Source organism: Dendrobates tinctorius, unplaced genomic scaffold (genome assembly GCF_039654945.1).
Source record: "Dendrobates tinctorius isolate UK_male_01 unplaced genomic scaffold, ASM3965494v1 ptg000046l, whole genome shotgun sequence".
Lineage (NCBI taxonomy): Eukaryota > Metazoa > Chordata > Amphibia > Anura > Dendrobatidae > Dendrobates > Dendrobates tinctorius.
In genome coordinates, this window is record NW_027361714.1 from 15,310,359 (window position 1) to 15,331,324 (window position 20,966).

General features: G+C 47.8%; 1 protein-coding gene across 1 annotated transcript in view; it reads right to left on the reverse strand.

Annotated features, from left to right (window-relative positions):
* Nucleotides 1-20,966, reverse strand: part of ECT2L (epithelial cell transforming 2 like) — a 111,835-nt gene that overhangs the window by 82,702 nt on the left and 8,167 nt on the right. The window contains exons 2-4 of the mRNA XM_073575716.1: nt 10,728-10,840; nt 5,247-5,409; nt 4,467-4,719 (exon numbers count right to left, since the gene is read on the reverse strand). Coding sequence (XP_073431817.1) covers nt 4,467-4,719; nt 5,247-5,409; nt 10,728-10,840 — 529 coding nt within the window. The remainder of the gene's footprint in view (nt 1-4,466; nt 4,720-5,246; nt 5,410-10,727; nt 10,841-20,966) is intronic.

The following is a 20,966-nucleotide window of genomic DNA, read 5'->3' on the forward strand; positions in this document are numbered from 1 at the left end:
ACAAAAACGGGTAATTCCTACCAGTGACAGTCACAGGCTTAAAGTGCATTTAAAATCAGACGCATTTCAGCGGTCGTGCCGCCTTAATCATTGTGATGATTAAGGCGGCACGACCACTGAAACTCGCTGGACTTCTGCTTCACCTCCATAACGTTGTAGTTACGCCACTGCTCACATGGCCATATTGACCAAAAAACAAAAACGTTATGGCTCTGGGAAGAAGGGGAGCAAAAAAAGAAATTCAAAAACTGAAATACCCCTTATCATTAAGGGGTTAATGTCTTTTTCAGCTAGATTCCAAACACTACAGGAAAAAATTAACATAGTGCACAGCAATGTAAAAACAACAATGCTGTGAATATTCTGTATTTTGCTACTTCTTTTAACTGCTTCAGGGTTTTCAAACCAGGAACCAGTTAAAAGAAGTAATGTGTTCACTCGAAAAGATACAGGCGGTGGGAGAAAAGAAACAACAGTAAAGACACCAGCAAAACCATTTCAAGAAAAAGTCCATTGGTGTTTTCCTGAAGCTACTCCACAAAGAAAAACTCTGCAACTCAGCTGCCGGAAAAAAAGATGTCCTGTGCACATACACTTATCTATACATGATAAATACATTTGCGTGAAGGTGTGAAATCGACAGAAATAGAAAATATCACTCCTGCCACTCATGACTACTCAACAAGTATAAGTCAACTACGATGATGCCTTACAAAACTATTTATACACCGTGAACCTGTGTACATTTTTCACTATATATTAACACCCACAAACTTAAATGTATGTCATTGGGATTTTAGGTGATATTACAACAATAAGGGCCCCATTACATTTAACGATGCACCAGAGATCCCGACAACGATATGACCCGGTCAGGATCGCTGGTGCCTCACTAAATGGTTGCTAGTGAGCTGCCAAACAGGCAGATCTCAGCAGCGACGCAGCAGCGGTCGTTACTTACCTGTCAGACGCGGCGATGACGTCTCTCATATGCTGCCCCACAGAATATGCCCCCATATGTTGCCCCATAGAATATGCCCCCATATGCTGCTCCATAGAGTATGCCCCTATATGCTGCCCCCATATGTTGCTCCATAGACTATGCCACTATATGCTGCCCCATAGAATATGCCACCATATGCTGCCCCATAGAATATGCCCCTATATGCTGCTCCATAGAATATGCTGCCATATGCTGCCCCCATATGCTGCTCCATAGACTAAGCCACCATATGCTGCCCCCATATGTTGCTCCATAGACTATGCCCCTATATGCTGCCCCATAGAATATGCCACCATATGCTGCCCCATAGAATATACCCCCATATGCTGCTCCATAGAATATGCTACCATATGCTGCCCCCATATGCTGCTCCAAAGACTATGCCCCCATATGCTGCCCCATAGAATATGCCCCCATATGCTGCCCCATAGAATATGCCCCCATATGCTGCCCCCATATGCTGCCCCATAGAATATGCCACCATATGCTGCCCCATAGAATATACCCCCATATGCTGCTCCAAAGAATATGCTACCATATGAAGCCCCCATATGCTGCTCCAAAGACTATGCCCCCATATGCTGCCCCATAGAATATGCCCCCATATGCTGCCCCATAGAATATGCCCCCATATGCTGCTCTATAGAATATGCCCCCATATGCTGCCCCATAGAATATGCCCCCATATGCTGCTCCATGGAATATGCCCCCATATGCTTCCCCATAGAATATGCCCTCATATGATGCTCCATAGAGTATGCCCCCATATGTTGCTCCATAGACTATGCCCCTATATGCTTCCCCATAGAATATGCCACCATATGCTGCCCCATAGAATATGCCCCCATATGCTGCTCCATAGAATATTCTACCATATGCTGCCCCCATATGCTGCTCCAAAGAATATGCCCCCATATGCTGCTCCATAGCATATGCCCCCATATGCTGCCCCATAGAAAATGCCCTCATATGCTGCCCCATAGAATATGCCCCCATATGCTGCTCCATAGAATATGCCCCCATATGCTGCTCCATAAACTATGCCCCCATATGCTGCCCCATAGAATATGCCCCCATATGCTGCCCCATAGAATATGCCCCCATATGCTGCTCCATAGAGTATGCCCCCATATGCTGCTCCATAGAATATGCCCCCATATGCTGCTCCATAAACTATGCCCCCATATGCTGCCCCATAGAATATGCCCCCATATGCTGCCCCATAGAATATGCCCCCATATGCTGCTCCATAGAGTATGCCCCCATATGCTTCCCCCATATGTTGCTCCATAGACTATGCCACTATATGCTGCCCCATAGAATATGCCACCATATGCTGCCCCATAGAATATGCTTCTATATGCTGCTCCATAGAATATGCTGCCATATGCTGCCCCCATATGCTGCTCCATAGACTATGCCCCCATATGCTGCCCCATAGAATATGCCCCATATGCTGCCCCATAGAATATGCCCCCATATGCTGCTCTATAGAATATGCCCCCATATGCTGCCCCATAGAATATGCCCCCATATGCTGCCCCATAGAATATGCCCCCATATGCTGCCCCCATAAGATGCTCCATATATTATGCCCCCATATGCTGCTGCAAAAAAATGCCATACTCACTTTTCCTGCTCAGGACCCAGCACCTGAGATATTCACCTGTCCTGGGTCCATCGCTGGTCACCGCTGTCTGCCACTTCCTGTGTCAGTGACTGTTTAGCCAGCAGAGGGCGCGAAGCGCACTAACCACGTCACTGCGCCCCACTGCTGCCTAAACGTCACTGACACAGGGCGCAGCAGACAGCGATGAGCAGTGATGGACCCGGGACAGGTGAATATTGGATATACTTACCCCTTCCTGGTGCGGTCTCTCCAGCCTCGCTTCTCCGACTCCCACGGTCTCCGGCAGCTCTTCCTTCCGTCAGCAGTCACATGGTCCCACTCATTAAACTCATGAATATGCACATATTCATGAGTTTAATGAGTGGTACCAGGTGACCGCTGAAGGCAGACCATGGGAGAAGCGTGGGGGCTGCAGAGACTGCGCATGGGGGGGTCAGTATGATCTCTGACACCCCCGCTCCCCCTCCCCCGCCAAACCCCAGGTATATGACTCTTGTATAAGCCGAGAGGGGGACTTTCAGCCCCAAAAAATGGGCTGAAAATCTCAGCTTATACACGAGTATATACGGTAATTTATTCTCAGTATAACTACAGCTGTTCTGTGAAGGCCTCAGAGGTTTGCTTGAGAATATTTGGGATCAAACAGCAGGCAGGATGGGATAGTTTATAAAAAAAATAGCCCAAGCACTGTTCAATCCATCATCTAAAAACGGAAGGAGTATAGCACAAATGCAAACCTACCAAGACATGGCTGTCCACCTAAACTGGAATCCCAAGTAACGAGAACACTAATTGAAGCAGCAAAGAGGCCCATGGTCACTCTAGAGGAGATGCATAGATCCACAGCCCAGATGAGAGAATCTATCCACAGTACAACTAATAGTCATATACTCCACAAATCTGGCCTTTATGGAAGAAGGTTCAAGGAGGAAGCAATTTTTTAAACCAAGCCATAAGAAGTCCAGTTCGCAAAAAAACATGTAGGAGACATAGCAAGCATAAGGAAAAAGGTGCTCTGGTCAGGTGAGACCAAATTAGAACGTTTTGGGCTAAATGCAAACCACCATGTGTGGTGGAAAGCGAACACTGCACATCACTCTGAAAACACCATCTCCACTGTCAAACATGGTGGTGGCAGCATCATGCTGTGGGGATGACTTTTTTCCGCAGGGACAGGTAAACAAGTCAGAGTTGATGGGAAGATGGATGAAGCTAATTACAGGGAAACCCTGGAGGAAAAGCTGTTAGAGGCTGCAAAAGACTTGAGACTGGGGCAAAAGTTTTACTTCCAGCAGGACAATGACCTTAAAAATACCGCCAAATCTACAACGGAATGGTTTAGATCAAAGCATATTCATATGTGTGAATGGCCCAGTCAAAGTCCAGACATAATCCCCATTGAGAATTTGTGGCAAGACTCGTAAACTGCTGTTCACAGACGCTCTCCATCCAATCTCACTGAGCTAGAGATAGTTTGCAAAGAATGGGAAAAATTTTAGCCTCTAGATGTACAAAGCTCGTTGGGACCTCCCCTAAAAGACATGCAGCAGTAACTGTGGTGAAAGGTGGATCTACAAAGTATTGACTCAGGGGGGCAGTATACAAAGGCACATCACAATTTTCATATTTATATTTTTAAAATAATTAGAAAACCATGCATCATTTCCTTTACTCTTTACAAATATTTGCTACTTTGTGTTGGTATATTACATAAAATCTAAATAAAAAAATTATAAGTTTATGGGTATAACGTGAAAAATGTGGAAAAGTACACAGGATTTGAATACTTTTTCAAGGCACTGTATATAATATATGTAGAACCAGGCAGCTCACGTTTTTCCAGAGCAAGCCTTTCTCGGAGCATCCTGCGTAGCCATTTCTCCTGTAGTTTCTCTTCATTTTCCTCCCTATTCTCCTTTCTCTCATTTAATGTGCCGTAGGTTTCAGCAGCTTCCCTCGGCGTGAGATAATCCAGACTACACGCACATGAAATATAATGCCTCTTCCATGAACCATACTCATTGTCTGCTGGAGTATATGGCAAAAACCAACCGAACTTAGTACATTTTGGCATCCATAGGCAATCCTGAGAAAATGAAGACGACACAATTCAGTTATACTGCATAGCTAGTGAACAGTTGCAATATAGAGTGACTTCTATATACCTTAAAAGAAATCTCCACCTTTTATCATCATGTTTTAGCTCTAAAATTCTGCACTAATTTCGTAATATATCTTTAAAGCAATTTGGAGGATTCCAGGATAAAACCCCACCGCTGGGACCTACACTGATCGGTAAATCAGGAAATTTTTCTCCATCACTCCATTCATTCTCTATGTGGCTGCCAATTAAAAGTCAAGAACAACACTTGGTAGCCTCAAGGGTATATATGGACAAGCAGCCGAGCATGCGTACTGCTCCATTCTAACTAGGATAAGAGTGCCTCATTCTGCCGATCGGTGTGGGTCCCAGTGGTCGGATCCCTACGATCAACTTGTTACCACCTATCCTGTGAATAACTTGTTTTTGTTAGACAATCCCTTTAATGGGAACATGGTGTCCTGCTGCTGATACTATAGGGAGCTAACTGCATGTTTTATTTCACACCATACCTGTTCAGAGAGGAACTTCCAGTGCCAACAGACTTGGGCGGCAGAACACAGGTCATGAGGATTGAGGAACGATAGGATGTACAAGGAGAGAGTTCTGGGTATGACTGTGGTAAAATCCACCTTGGTAACAGGAACTTCTTCAGAAAACCAGTCCTGAATAAATCTACGAGACAAGGATTGTTCTAGAGCTGATGTGCGGTATTCACAATCATACAGTGGCTTAGTGGGAAATACTGACGAAGTGACATCATTGGGTGGAAAGGGGCTAAAATGGCTGCCATGTTATAGTATTATAAATGTGCCTACTTGGATATATTTTCTTATACACAGGAAATTAAAAACTTGTAAACCAGCAAAATAAATACTTTCAGTCCAATAAAGTGATTTTATTTCTTTATACGATCCTCAACATTGAAATGACAACATCAAGAAAGAAAGGTCATATTTATGGAAATCAGTAGATGGATAGACAAGTTGTGCAAATGATAAAAAAAAAAAGGGAACAAAATTTTCAAAACATTTTTAATTATTCAGTTATAGAGTAGGAGCATCACATGCAGAAATGCCCGCACTTACATTCCTTGGCATATTATCAATGAAGTTATTAATGGTGTCTGAGGAATGCTCTGCCTTTGCTGAATGCACGAAAATCATCAAGAGCCACTGCTAGCAATTCCCTTTGGAATTGCTGACCAATGAAATTCTAGATATGCTTGATGGGAGACAAGCATAGAGACCCCGTAGGCAATGGCAGCATGTTTGGGCCAAGCAGGCTGCTCACAGTAGCACGATCAACACATGACTGTCATGCGTCTGGGTTTTAACCCTTGAGCCTGTGCAATGTGGCCGGCTTCTCTGGCGACTGAACCACAGCAGATACATGCTTTTTCTGGGTGTTTAGTTTCCATTATCTTTGCTTCAGTCTGTTTAGGGTAACATGTGTTTTCATTTACTCATTTGTCTGCCTTATCACCTTTCGAGTGCAGCTTTGTATACTTTCCCCTCCTGGTATTTCCTGGTGGCGATAGTCTCATTTGGATGTCCAGCCATACTGCTGTACTTTAAGCCGATCAGTGAAAGACCAGCTAGGGTTTAGGTCTCTCTGCTGTTTATGTTAGGTACTCTGCAACTATCTTCTGTTTCTTTTTAGGAAATAGGTGGCATTTTCTCTCACAGTACGTACTTAATTCTTTATTTTGTATTTCGTGATTTCTTTTACTCATTTCGGGATCTCTATTTCAGCACACTTTCCCTCCTGTAGGTAATTTGCACTCTATTCTGCCATCTGATTCTTTAGGAGGAACGTGAAGCTCTTGACGATCTTTCAGGCAGCATAAGTCAGAGTTGCCATAGTCTAGTCTGTGGTTTAGGGGTACCACAGCTCATGCAGGAACCACTAGGGACTGCAGGGTCAAGATCTCCTCTCCACTCTGTACAGGAACGATCTTGGTTAGTTGGAGTTTTTAGTTGCTACACGATCATATCAGTGGTCTGATGTTTTAATGTTTAAAAAAGTCTATTGAGACACTTTGGAGAAATGACCATACTATCGTTTCTGCGGCGGCTAAATTAATTTAACACCAAGTACTTAATGTACATGGAATAAAAACTAGAGAGGTTCAGCTACTGTACATTATACCATCCCACACGATAACCTCTGGAGTAGGAATGGTGTGATGTTCCCTCGTGTAGACCTTTTTATGGTCTCCAGACCAATCTCCAGCTGTCATTGCATTCAAGACAAACGTGGAACTCATCACTAAAGGGGACAGACCTCCATTCAAGCCTCCATTGTCATATTGCTCTACACCATGATGCCCTTTGAAAGCGGTTGTGAAAGGTGAATGGAACACATATGGCTAGACATCTGGCTCATACCTTAATGTCAGGCCAATTTCCAACACATTCTTATGATTTCTTTGATGCCTTTGGCTTGTATGTGACCAGGGCCGCCATCAGGGCATTACTGCCCTGGCTGGCGTATGGGGCCCGGCGGGGCAGAGGGGGCCCACATCGGGCCCCATCTCATCTGCTCACTGGGCCCCTACCGGCAGGGTAAACCGGGCCTTTAGCAGCATTGTCAGTAGCCGGCGAGTGCGTGCTTCAGCTGCGTGGAGGGAGCTTTGCCGCAGGAGCGCGGCCAGGTAAGAAGAACTTGTGTGGGTTTTTTTAATTGAAAGCAGCAATCCAGGGGACCGGGGCAGACTGCGAGACATGATGGGGGCAGAATGCGAGACATGATGGGGGCAGAATGCGAGTCATGATGGGGGCAGAATGCGAGACATGACGGGGGCAGAATGCGAGACATGACGGGGGCAGAATGAGAGACATGATGGGGCAGACTGCGAGACATGATGGGAGCAGACTGCTAGACATGATGGAGCAGACTGAGAGACATGATGCGGCAGACTGCGAGACATGATGCGGCAGACTGCGAGACATGATGGGGCAGAATGCGAGACATGGGGGCAGAATGTGAGATATGATGGGGCAGACTGCGAGACATGATGGGGGCAGACTGCGAGACATGATGGGGCAGACTGCGAGACATGATGGGGTAGACTGCGAGACATGATGGGGTAGACTGCGAGACATGATGGGGGCAGACTGCGAGACATGATGGGGGCAGACTGCGAGACATGATTGGGGCAGAATGCAAGAGGCACGAGGCAGAATGTGACAGTAAGACACAGGAGGGGCATAATGTGAGACACAGGGGGCAGGATGGGAGACACATGGTGCAGGATCATGGGGCAGGATGGATATGATGTAGACATATGGGGCAGGATCGGGAGATCATATGGGGCAGAATGGATACTAATGAGGACAGGATGAGAGAAAATATGGCTGGAGCCAGGAATGAGACACACGGCCAGGATGGGGAATATTATTACCATAGGGGCTAATTAAGGGATATTATTACTGCAGTGATGTATTTATTTTATTTTTTTGAGAACACTGTTATAAATTGGGGAAGGTCTTGTTACTGGGCAGAGCGACACTATGTCGCCTTTTTTTCTTCATCTGGTGTATTGTAGAAGTTGGGAAAAAATTAAGTAATGTGCTCTGCAAGTGGAGCTCTAGATCAGGGTTCCCCAACTCCAGTCCTCAAGGCCCACCAATAGATCATGTTTTCAAGATTTCCTTAGTATTGCTCAGGTGATAATTGCGTCACCTGTGCAATACAAAGGAAATCCTGAAAACATGATCTGTTGGTGGTCCTTGAGGACTGGAGTTGGGGAACCCTGCTCTAGATAACTGTGTTATTTCCTGCAGAGACGAGCTCTGGCTGTAAGACGTGATGGCGGTCTGTGCTGGATGAAAGAAGAAAAGCGAAGCTGAAGGACTTCACCTAGAGACGCCACTGGTGAGTCAGTGTGTTACCTGTACACTGACGCTATACACTATATACAGAGTGCCTTTGTACAATGTCACCAGTGATCACTATTACCTGTGAACTGACACTATACACTATATACAGAGTTCCTGTGTACAATGTCACCAATGATCACTGTATTACCTGTACACTGGTACTATATACAGAGGTCCTGTGCATAATGTCACCGGTGATCACTGTATTACCTGTAGACAGACACTGCATACTAAGTACAGATCTCCTGTGTATAATGGCACTTATGTTGATAGTATTATGTTTTTTTTATTAATAACCAGTATTGTAGTATTCAGTCATCATGTGGTGGTAATATGTGGTCTGGGCATGGTGTGGTGGTATTTGTCCCTTGTATGTGCTATTATTCTGTCACTGTGGTGGTAATAAGTGCTCTGGTCATGGTGTGGCTGTATTTGTTCCTGGTATGTGGTATTATAGGTTACTATGTGGTGGCAATATGTGGTCTGGACATGGTGTGGTGGTATTTGTCCCTGTGGATGTGATATTATTGGTCATTTTAAAAATTGAAAAATAAATAAAAAAATATACCTAAATTGTATTGGATATTTTAACAAATGTTTAATAGGTTAGAGTAGAGTAGGGCCTGGCCAAAAGAGTCTACCTTGTCGTGGTGGCAGATTTAAAAAATCTTTTGGCCAAAACAAGAGCTGCTGGCTATATGTGAGATCTAGTAATGGGAACAATGTGTGATAGGTGAGAAGTGGAGTTTTTCCAAGAGAGATGTGGGACTGTGGACAGTTTGAGGGGTGGAGTCTGGGCGGAGTCTCAAGGGGGCCCCGAAAATTTTGCCAGTATGGGTCCCCGTAATTCCTAGCAACAGCTCTGTATGTGACGTACAACTTCAGTGAAACTAGTGGTAAGGCCATTTCTCCAAAGTGTCCCAGGAGTTGTTTTTCAATACAACAGCTCCAAGCCGCACATTGCTCGTGCTTCTGTGAGCAGCCTGCATGGCCTAAACATTGCACCATGGTCTGCAGCATCTCCAGACTTGTCTCCTATCAAGCACATCTGAGACGTTATTCTTCAAAAATTACATAAGGAGCTGCCAGCAGGGGATCTTGATGATTTATGTGATCAAGTGCGTTTAGAGTAGCAGAACATTCATCAGTCAATCATTAATAACATCATTGGTATCATTCTGACACTCCATGTGCTTGCATTGTTAAGTATTACACTTCTGGGTAACACAGATTGCCATATGCTCCAGAGAGTCTGAAATGCCATCATGTCACTAAGAAGAGCAACAGAAGACAGCTGGAAACAAGGGAGCATCTTAACACACTGATACTACACTACAAATACATTCATATATGTTTAAAGAACAAAAAAAAATCACTGGGAGACCACACATGCTGCTGGCCGCAAAGGTGAAAGTCTGCCCACTCATGATGGCAAATGGCCACATCATTTTGTATTAAAATTGTGCAGCCATTGACCACCACAGCGGCCGGCGTTTTGGACACATGTAGCCACCTAGACCATGTGGTGTCACCTTGGGCAGGTGAAGCAGGAAGAAGTGGTATATTGCTCAGTAGTCTATCAGACTTTAGGGCACTTTAAGGATATGCTCGTGCAACATATTTTTCTGGCATGTTTGCTCTGAAACCCCCTGAAAAAGAATTTAACGCAAAAAAATGAACATTTGCTCTGAAATGTAAAAACGACTTTTTGCATTCTTCTGCATATGTTCAGTCTTTTAACCTCTTCAGATTTCGAAAGATGCAAAGTGGTTAAAAGAAGTGACCTGACCATTCTTCAGACAGTTTTTGCTTGGAAGCTGCTCATTATTTTATACTTACAAGCAAAAAAACACACAAAAAACCAGACAATAACGCAACCTATAAGACACCAAAAAAGATGCTTCAGGATAAACCCCGCAGACATTGCAAAAACATTCACAACTTAAAATCGATTCCATCCATGCCTGTGACAAGATTGGTTTCTGCAGAATGTACATGGATTTTAGAATGTCCTATCCAGATGAACGCAACAGTCAAACATTTTTGCAACAAACGTGCCAGACGTGACTTTACCCTACATGTACCCCACTAATAATGAGCTGTCCTCACTTCAGCTGTGACCGGCTGCTCCTCTCCAAAATGGCATTTAGAAATTGTATACGCTGTTTATCAGTCCACAGATCATACCAGTGTCCTATGAGATTAACTCTTTCCTGGAATAGCTGCAAAAAACATGCAAAAAGATTAAAAGCAATGTGCAACTTTCCTGCTATTAAAATTTATAATAATATGATTAAAGTTTATGGTGTTAAACTCAGTGTAAAGTCAGAGTATAGACTTCAACTGTATATCATATGAGCTAATGCTTGACTGACACCCTCCCAGCAACAAGGAAACATATTTAGGATAGGTCATCAATGTCTGATCGGTTGGGGTTCAATACTTGGTTCCACCGTTCAGCTATTCTTGGTGTCGGCGGTAGCTGGACCTGCTTAGTTACGGAGCTACACAGCTCCATCTACTTTATAGTGGCTGCGGCTGGGTACTGCACATCCACCCCCTGTTGAAATCAATAGGGAGAGATGTGTAGTACTGTAGGTAACAGCAGGTTCGCAGGATGCAGTGACAAGACGCGAGACTGGTTGAACTTTGAAAAGCAAACTTTTTATAATTTAAAGCCGCTAGGGCTATACTAAGCAACCAAAAAGGATAACAATAGTTGTCCTCGCAGGGACTCAGTACAACCAAACACTATTTGGAAAGAACACGACTAACCCGGCCGAGGCCGGTTACTATGGGGCCACAGTATGGCCGACTACGGGCCCTTATACTCTATAATGTCACTTCTCCGTCCTGACGTCCCTCGGCGTCTCTGTGGAAGCTGCGTTGCTGATGAAGCTGCTTTGGCGTCTTTGATGAGGCTGCTGTGGCGTCTTTGATAAGGCTGCCTTGGCGTCGCAGCCGCTGGGCCCAGCTGCTGAAGAGTTGGAGTAGTCTTCGGGTGCCCCAGCGCCCAGGAGGAGTTGGGGCACAACAGGCCCTGATGGAGTCCTGAGATGAAGTAACCAACTGTTGTAACAGCGGGGTTGCGCTTCTTAGCGAGTTCAATGGGACTCCTGTCCCCAAGCAGGGTTGTGTCGCAGTGCTCAAGAGTGGCGGTTTACTGGCCACGCGCACAGCCTGGGACTGTGTGCAGAGTGTCTCTGTTGACAAGGAACAGGCCCCAACTGCTGACTGCAGCGGGGTGAAGGCGGCTGTGAGCGGTGATAGACAGGCCGCAACCACGGGCTGACGTGAACCGGCAGCGTCCATGGGTGGCAGCGGGCAGGCCGCAACCACGGGCTGAAGGGGGATGGCAGCAGCTGGGAGAGGGAGCGGACAGGCCGCGGAGGGCTCGAGCTCAACGGTAACGGCCGAGGATGACTGGGGGCAGATCGTAACCCGGGATTGAGGTGAAGAGACAGTCCCCTGTCGGTAAGCTTGGCGCCTCTTTCCTGAGGCCCACTGCGTATCTACCCTCTGCTGCTGGTCTCTTCTCTGAACTGTCAGTGTCCTTCCCGCTCTCTCACGCCCCCTCCGTCTCCTGCTCTGTGTCTGACGTATCACCATCTGACTCCTCTGCGCGCTGCCTGCCCCTTTTATACTCGCCCCTCCCCTTGCTGTCCTGTCACTCTCAACAGTCCACTATCCTCCTCTGTTCCCCGGGTACTGTTTCCTTAGGAACTCAGATGGCGGTCCCCTTGGTTCCGGCCCGGACACTCTGTGGGGGTCCTCCTCCCTACACTCCCCCACCCTGTAAGCTCGCCAGTCGTAGAGACGGTGTAGTTCCTCCATTATTTTTCCCAAAAAACATGCTCCTTGATCGGAATGTATCCGTTGAGGGCAGCCGTAAACTTGTATAAAGTTTCTACAAATTGCGGAGGCGGCCGACTCCACGGTCTGGTATCGAGTGGGAGTGACCACTGCAAACTTAGTGAAATGGTCTACCATGATGAGGCAGTGTTCATACCCCTGGAATGCGGGACCAATAGTCAGGTAATCCACCGTCAGAAGCTCGAGGGGCGCTGAGGTCACGATTGTTTGTACTGGGGCTCGCTGTGCGGGCGGTTTAGCTAATTCACATAGGCGACAGGTCCGGCAAGTCTCGTCCACAACAGCATGCAAGCGTGGATGGTAAATTTTCTGTTGTAACCATTGCAAGGTCTTTTGAGCTCCGAAATAAGTCCCTTTTTTGTGGGCTTCTCAAGCCAGTTCGTTAAGTTGGGCTCCTGGCGTAACTACCTGCCAAATCGTCATAGATGTTGTTCGTGATGTCATTTTATGATACAATAGTCCCTTTCAGATAACCAGTCACTGCCATTGTCGTAACATCAGCGACATGTCCTGAGTCAAAGTCTGTCTTTGGGAGTCAGTGAGCAATTTGCCAGCGGTTACCCATTTCCGGAGAAGCCCAATTTCTTTGTCTTCTGTAGCTGCTGTTGGATCCACTTATCCCGGGATTGTTCCATTATGCCCCTTAGGGTCTCCATGGGAGGTACTTACTGGGTGACAGCTGTAAGCACGGCAGCGGCGAGGGCAAATGGTATTGTGGCGCCCCCAAGAGTATGGTCACCACAGAGGCTTTGCCTTCCTCCAGGGGAGGGTAATGCCAGGCTTGGAGGCAATGATGGGTCTCTCTCGCAGTCAATCCATACATGCAACACAGTTCCACTCCAGGCCAGCAGGGGGAGCTCTGAACTGGAATTAAGGGGAGGAGTGCTCTCTGAGGGCCAAGAGGAAGGAGTGGTCAGTTAGTCTGCTGAGGGTGAAGTGTGCAGACGTGTAGAGAGAAGCTGGAGGTTGAGCTAGGAAAGGAGAGCTCCCTCACAGTGAGAGCGCATGAACTGGAGCCTGGTCTCCACGGTTGTACGGATACTAACGGTCCTACAACAGATACCAGAGGAGTAGGAGGCTGTAAATGTCCTACTCCCATCTAAGACTTGAGGGCACAACAGCAGCTTGGATAGAGAGCCGGGACTCAGGAGAAAGGAGACCCCGAGATAGGCTACAACTGTCTGCCGTGCAAGTAAGGTTCTTGGGAACATCTGACAGGAGGAACTTCAGAGTTACTCAGTGCTTGGAGTACTTCATTCAAATAGGCGCTAGGAAGGAGACTGCACAGCCCGTCTGCTGAGAGAGAATCCCTGAATTGCTTCCAGGCTAGCCTGCTCCAATACCATCTGTAATCAGGACCCTGGCTTGCAGTTACCAATTAAGGTACAGAAATTGCACCCCGCTGTGTCTTGTCTGCTTCCTACCTTTCCGGCACCGCTTCATCCCTGTGCCAACCACATCTACACTGCACTGGGACAACAGCCCTGCCTGTGGAGGGCTATACCATCATTGCTGCACCACACCATCTGTCCCGGTGGATCTGTTTGCAGCGTCGGCTTAACACCTCCCTTGCCAAACACCACAGGTGGCGTCACGAACTATTCCATTCCATTAACCACATTCCCCCATTACTTGGGCGCCCAGGGCCACGGTCCGGGTCACCGCTGCTGTGACACATTCCCACTGACACCGGCCCGGTACTGAGTACCCCACAGCCCTGGGAGGGCGACCCAATTTTGCGTCATGAACAGAATTACGGAGCCCGGTATCCCCGGGTCCTGTGTGCCATAGACTGTGTTTGTGTAAAAGACTGTGTGAAATTGGCGCCAATTGCCGCCATTGCCGCGCTGCTTGGCGCACGCGGAGAGGAGAAGGGGCAGGCCTTCATGGGCGGAGCCTGCCACAGAGCGTGAAGAAGTGAAGTGCCGTGCGGGAAGAGAGGACAGCGCGCGAGAAGAGGAGGAGCTGAGGCCTACAGCCCGGAGCGTCGGGCCTGTGAAGCGGCCGCTGGTGAGCTCACATAACCCCCCGACCCTGGCTAACGTTAACTAGGGGGGGAGAGAATGTCCACGCCATAAGGCGATGCAGCGGCGGACGCCGCCGCCAACCCCGCAGCGCCATGAGGAGGAGCGCCCGCCGCAGCTTTCCCTGTAATGCCGCTGTCTATGCCCTACATACCGGGAGCGGCCTGGCAACCGCAGTACTCGGGTGAGTCACATACCCTGAGTGAATTTAAAGAGAGACTGTGCAGTTTGTTTAAAGTATACCCTCTGACTGAGAGCCAGAAAGTGAATATACTGATTGGACAGCTAACGGGTGCAGCGCAGAGAGAAGTGAAAGCCTGGCAGGACACTGATAAAGAGACTGTTGCAAAGGTCCTGGCCAAGCTCAAAAGCACCTTTGACATCCGCCCTGCAGCTGAAATCAAGATGAGGTTCTTCGGTTGTAAGCAGAGGGCGCAGGATGGTATAAGGGACTATGCCCTCAACCTGCAGGAGGCGCTGCGAGCAGTTAAGCAAGTTGATCCTGATAGTGTGAAGGACGAGGATAAGCTGTTAAAGGAGCAGTTCATTGAAGGACTCCTATCCAGTACCCACAGAGGACAGTTGCGTATTATAACCCTGCAAAATCCTGATGTGGACTTTGCTGATTTTAAGGACAGGGCTATTCGGGTACTGCAGGAATCCACTGACAGCCGTCCAGCGCCCCCTAGGCGCCCAGCGGTCACCTACCATCAGGAAGCAACATCTTTCCCTTCCATCCCTGTAGAGGCTGATGCACAGACTCTGGATAAAGATCCAACTTAGGAGCTGTGTCTTCAGGTCCAGGAGTTGACCAAAGGGATGGCTGCACTTACCAAAACCGTGCAGTCCCTGCAGGTGTCCTCCAAAGAAAAGATCAAGCTTGCTTCCAGTCCAGAGGATGTCCGGTGGCTCCGGAGGAGGAGAGCCCCGCCACTTCGAGGGAGGAACAACGATCACTATGACCAGGACGGACGTCTCATCTGTCGTCGCTGCTACAAGGCCGGTCATCTTGCAAGATATTGTCCTTTAAATGAGCAACCCCTGGGGCAGAGGGCCAACCTCCAGGAATAGGATCCCCAGGCCCAAGGAACTGGAGAGCCAAGTATGAGGGAGACCGATCCTTCCTGTGGTGATTGACGGCATCCCCATGAACGCTTTACTGGACACTGGCTCCCAGCTGACCACTATGCCGTACATTCTGTACAAGAGGTATAGGGCTGATTCAGAACTTACCCGTGGCCCCACTGATGAACTGACAGTAGTTGCTAGTAATGGTCAGTAATTACCGCAGATAGGATGTAAAGAAATTACTGTTAAATTGGGGAGGGTAGAGCTAAAGTCTCAAGGTTTAATAGTTGTTGATATTGATCAACGTGAATGTAATCCCATGATGACTCTTGGTACAAATGTAATTGAAAACTGTCTGTCCGAGGTTATTGTCTTGTTGCAACAGGTGGCTGAGACCGCTGGTTCCAGTGAACAATGAGTCCTGCAGAAGAAGATCAGAGCCCTGATGCAAAGACAACAGGTAGAACTCTCTGGCGGAGAAATTGGCAGTGTCAGAGTGAGTGACCCCTTCCCCATTGCAATACCTCCCAGATGTGAAATGTTGGTTTGGTGTCGGGCAGCTATAGATCTTAGAGGGAGAGATTACCAGGCGTTGGTAGAACCAGTATACTCCGAGAGCAGGCCCACTGTCCTGACAGCCAGAGGGGTGGCTGACGTACGAAAGGGGAGAGTACCTGTACGCCTTTTGAATTGTGGGGAAGAGGAGGCCACGATACCTTGGTACGCCACAGTTGCTAAGCTGCTCACTGTCAATAACAACTCTTTTCAGGCAGCAGAGCCCTTAGTCTCATCCGATCAGGTGGAGGACAATGGCTCTGCGAAGCAGATGGAGGAGTGGTGCCGGTAACTGCAGGTGGGAACTGACTCTACGCCCTCCTACAAGAAAAATGGGGTTTACAGAGTGACACAAGAGTATGAGCGGGTATTCAGCAAACACCCACTAGATTTTGGGCAGGCAAAAGGGGTTCAACATCATATCCCCACTGGAGACCATCCACCCATAAAAGAGAGGTACAGACCTATACCCCCAACACAATACCAATGTGCTAAGAGTATGCTGAGAGAGATGAAGGAGGCCGGGGTCATCAGAGACAGTTGTAGTCCCTGTAGTGTTTGTAAAGAAAAAGGATGGTACCATGAGAATGTGTGTTGATTACAGGAAAATTAACAGCATTACACATAAAGAGGCCTACCCATTAGCCAGAATTGAGGAATCATTAGCTGCACTTAAAACTGCTAATTACTTTTCCACCTTGGATCTCACCAGTGGGTATTGGCAGATTCCCATGGCAGAGGCAGACAAGGAGAAAACAGCATTTACCACTCCAATGGGTCTCTGTGAGTTCAATTATATGCCATTTGGGCTCTGCACTGCTCCAGGAACATTTCAACGGGTGATGGAGTGCTGCCTGGGACACATGAACTTTGAGACGGTCCTGTTGTACCTGGATGATGTCATTGTTTTCTCCAAAACCTATGAAGATCATCTGGAGCACCTGGCTGAAGTGTTCGAAGCTTTGTCCAATTTTGGCCTGAAGGTGAAGCCCTCCAAATGCCACCTCCTGAAGCCCAAGGTGCAGTACCTCGATCATGTGGTCAATGCAGAAGGTGTGGCACCAGATCCTGACAAGGTCACAGTCATCCGGGACTGATCGAAGCCCAGCAACCTTCATGAAGTACGCCAATTCCTTGGACTGGTAGGCTACTACCGAAGATTCATCAAAGGCTTCACCGTAATAGCCCCCCTATGCAAAACCTTCTGGTGGGGCAGTCCAAGAAGACCAAACAGAAAAATTCCACCTTTGAATGGACTGAAGAGTTGGAGAGATCCTTCACTCGGCTGAAGATGGCTCTCACCGGTGATGAAGTTCTGGCCTATCCAGATTATGACAAACCCTTTGTGCTGTACACTGATGCCAGCAATGTGGGACTAGGAGCAGTACTGTCGCAGGTACAGAATGGAAAGGAAAGAGTGATCTCCTACGCCAGCAGGAAGCTACGCCCCACTGAAAGGAACCCTGACAACTACAGTTCTTTCAAGCTGGAGTTCCTTGCCATAGTCTGGGCTGTCACTGAAAGGTTCAAACATTACCTAGCCTCCGCCAAGTTCACTATCTTCACGGGCAACAACCCGTTGACGCAATTGGACACTGCAAACCTGGGTGCACTGGAACAGCGATGGATGGCTCGGCTATCTAACTATGAGTTTACCATCAAGTACCGGGCAGGGCACAAGAATGCCAATGCTGATGCGCTGTCCAGAATGCCTAACCTACCAGATGCAGGAGAAGACCCTGAGGCTCTTGAGGAAATAGAATTGCCTCCCTTCCACTGGCCACTTGCGGCCCAACGTGCTCAAGGAGTGAGAAACAGACGGTCTGGCTTGAAGGAGGTCACCCTGAATCCATTGCCCCATCATGATTGGGCAGAAACGCAAGATAGTGACCCTGCAGTCCGCCTGGTAAAGGAGCTGCTGGCACGAGCTGACTCACGTCCAGAGTCGGATGCTCCTGAAGAAACTCAGCAGTTGTGGAAGAAGAGAGGCCGGCTGTTCATTTATGAAGGGAAGCTGTGTCGGAGGAGTATCAATGCCCGCACTCATGAGCTGGTTTGGCAGGTGATAGTCCCAAAGGGAGAGGCATCAATGGTCCTGGAAGCATACCACAATGGAGCTGGACACTTCGGATGGAATAAGTTGGAAGTATTGCTCCGAGAGAGGTTTTACTGGGCTGGTATGAGGAAAGCCATTGAGAGGTGGTGCCGGGAGTGTGGACAATGTAACCTGCGCAGAAAGGATCGAGACAGCCAGAGAGATCCTCTACAGCCAATCATCAGCCCCTTGAGTTGGTAGCCCTGGACCATGTGAAGCTGGTTCCAAGTCTGTCAGGCTACATCTATGCTCTTACCATTGTGGACCACTACTCAAGATTCCTGGTAGTTGTGCCTGTCAAAGATCAGACAGCCAGGACAGCAGCCAGAGCAATCCAACAGCACTTCTATAGACCACATGGGTATCCTGAAAGAGTGCTTACGGATCAAGGCCCAGCTTTCGAGGCAGAAGTGTTCCAAGAATTCTGTAACTTGTATGGTTGTAAGAAGATCCGGACAACACCGTACCACCCACAGACCAATGGCATGTGCGAGAAGATGAACCAGGTGGTGATTGACCTCCTGAAGACTTTGCCCTTGGAGGATTGGAATCTGTGGCCAGAGAAGTTGCCAGATCTGGTAGACCTCTACAACCATATTCCAGTGAATTCTACCAACTGTACCCCAGCCTACTTAATGAGAGCACGACCTGGTAAACTGCCTATTGATTTGGACATGGGAGTCCTGACACCTGAAGTAATGTCACCAGATGCTGACTGGGACACAGAGAGGCAGCAACAGTACAGAAGAGTTCAAGAATGCGTGGAAAGGAGTCTGGCTCAGGCAAGACAAAAGCAGTAGAAGCTTTACAATCAAAATGCACCTGCCGTTCCTTTGTCGCCAGGAGAGCAAGTCTTGAAAAGGAAGAGAAGATTGCTCAAATTGGATGATCAATGGGAAGCTGAACCTTATACCATTCTGCCCTCGAACTTTGATAATACTAAGGTATGCCTTGTTAGTAAAGATGGAGGAGAGACCTCAGCAGCGGTATCGAGAGATCATTTGAAGTTATGCCCTGACCAGTTAAAAGAAATAAAAGAAGAACCAGATAACATCCAGCCCATAGTGGAAGAAGAGAAGGTCAGTGCAGTGCTTGGGGAGTTCCCTGCGAATTGGACTAAAGTCCAGTGTTGCTGTTTCCCCAATTGGTAGCACAGGAAGATGTGACTCACGGAAATCCTGAGGATCAGGAAAATCGGGTAACAGATGCCACACCAGCAGTGGAGCCAGAGAACCCTCGCCCTGCCAGTGGTGAACCTGTTGTGCCCCTGGTGAGTCTAAGAGTTCACAGACAATCTAGTATCCCTGTGTTACATAGAACCCCCAGTAGTGTATCCAGTACATCACCCACAACACCAGTATTACGCAGGTCTACCCGCATTACACAAGGGATACCACCCTTTAGATATTGCATATAGCAAAATAAATGTAAATGTTGAAATTGTGTATGTGTAAATATGTAACTGTTTTTCAAGTTTTGTGCCTACAGGTAACCTGTAAGAGTTTCCTTTGGAATTTGTTTTATGGACATTGTACCACAGGACTTGCGTGGGCAAAAACTTTCACCAGGAATGGACCATGGACATTGATGCTTGGACTTATCATCATAGGACCATTTTGAAGCACTTGGTTTTTATAACTTTTTAATTTTTAACTCTTGTCCAATTATTATTGTTGTTTGTTCAGCCCAGGAGTGCTGATTTGCACTAGGGGGGAATGTGGCGCCCCCAGGAGTATGGTCGCCACAGTGGCTTTGCCTTCCTCCAGGGGAGGGTAATGCCAGGCTTGGAGGCAATGATGGGTCTCTGTCGCAGTCAATCCATACATGCAACACAGTTCCACTCCAGGCCAGCAGGGGAAGCTCTGAACCAGAATTAAGGGGAGGAGTGCTCTCTGAGGGCCAAGAGGAAGGAGTGGTCAGTTAGTCTGCTGAGGGTAAAGTGTGCAGACATGTAGAGAGAAGCTGGAGGTTGAGCTAGGAAAGGAGAGCTCCCTCACAGTGAGAGCGCATGAACTGGAGCCTGGTCTCCACGGTTGTACAGATACTAACGGTCCTACAACAGATACCAGAGGAGTAGGAGGCTGTAAATGTCCTACTCCCATCTAAGACTTGAGGGCACAACAGCAGCTTGGACAGAGAGCCGGGACTCAGAAGAAAGGAGACCCCGAGATAGGCTACAGCTGTCTGCCGTGCAAGTAAGGTTCTTGGGAACATCTGACAGGAGGAACTTCAGAGTAACTCAGTGCTTGGAGTACTTAATTCAAATAGGCACTAGGAAGGAGACTGCACAGCCCGTCTGCTGAGAGAGAATCCCTGAATTGCTTCCAGGCTAGCCTGCTCCAATACCATCTGTAATCAGGACCCTGGACTGCAGTTACCAAGTAAAGGTACAGAAATTGCACCCCTCTGTGTCTTGTCTGCTTCCTACCTTTCCGGCACCGCTACATCCCTGTGCCAACCACATCTACACTGCACTGGGACAACAGCCCTGCCTGTGGAGGGCTATACCATCATTGCTGCACCACACCATCTGTCCCGGTGGATCTGTTTGCAGCGTCGGCTTAACAACTCCCTACCCAACACCACAGGTGGCGTCATGAACTATTCCATTCCATTAACTACATTCCTCCATTACTTGGGCGCCCAGGGCCACGGTCCAGGTCACCGCTGCTGTGACACATTCCCACTGACACCGGCCCAGTACCGAATACTCCACAGCCCTGGGAGGGCGAC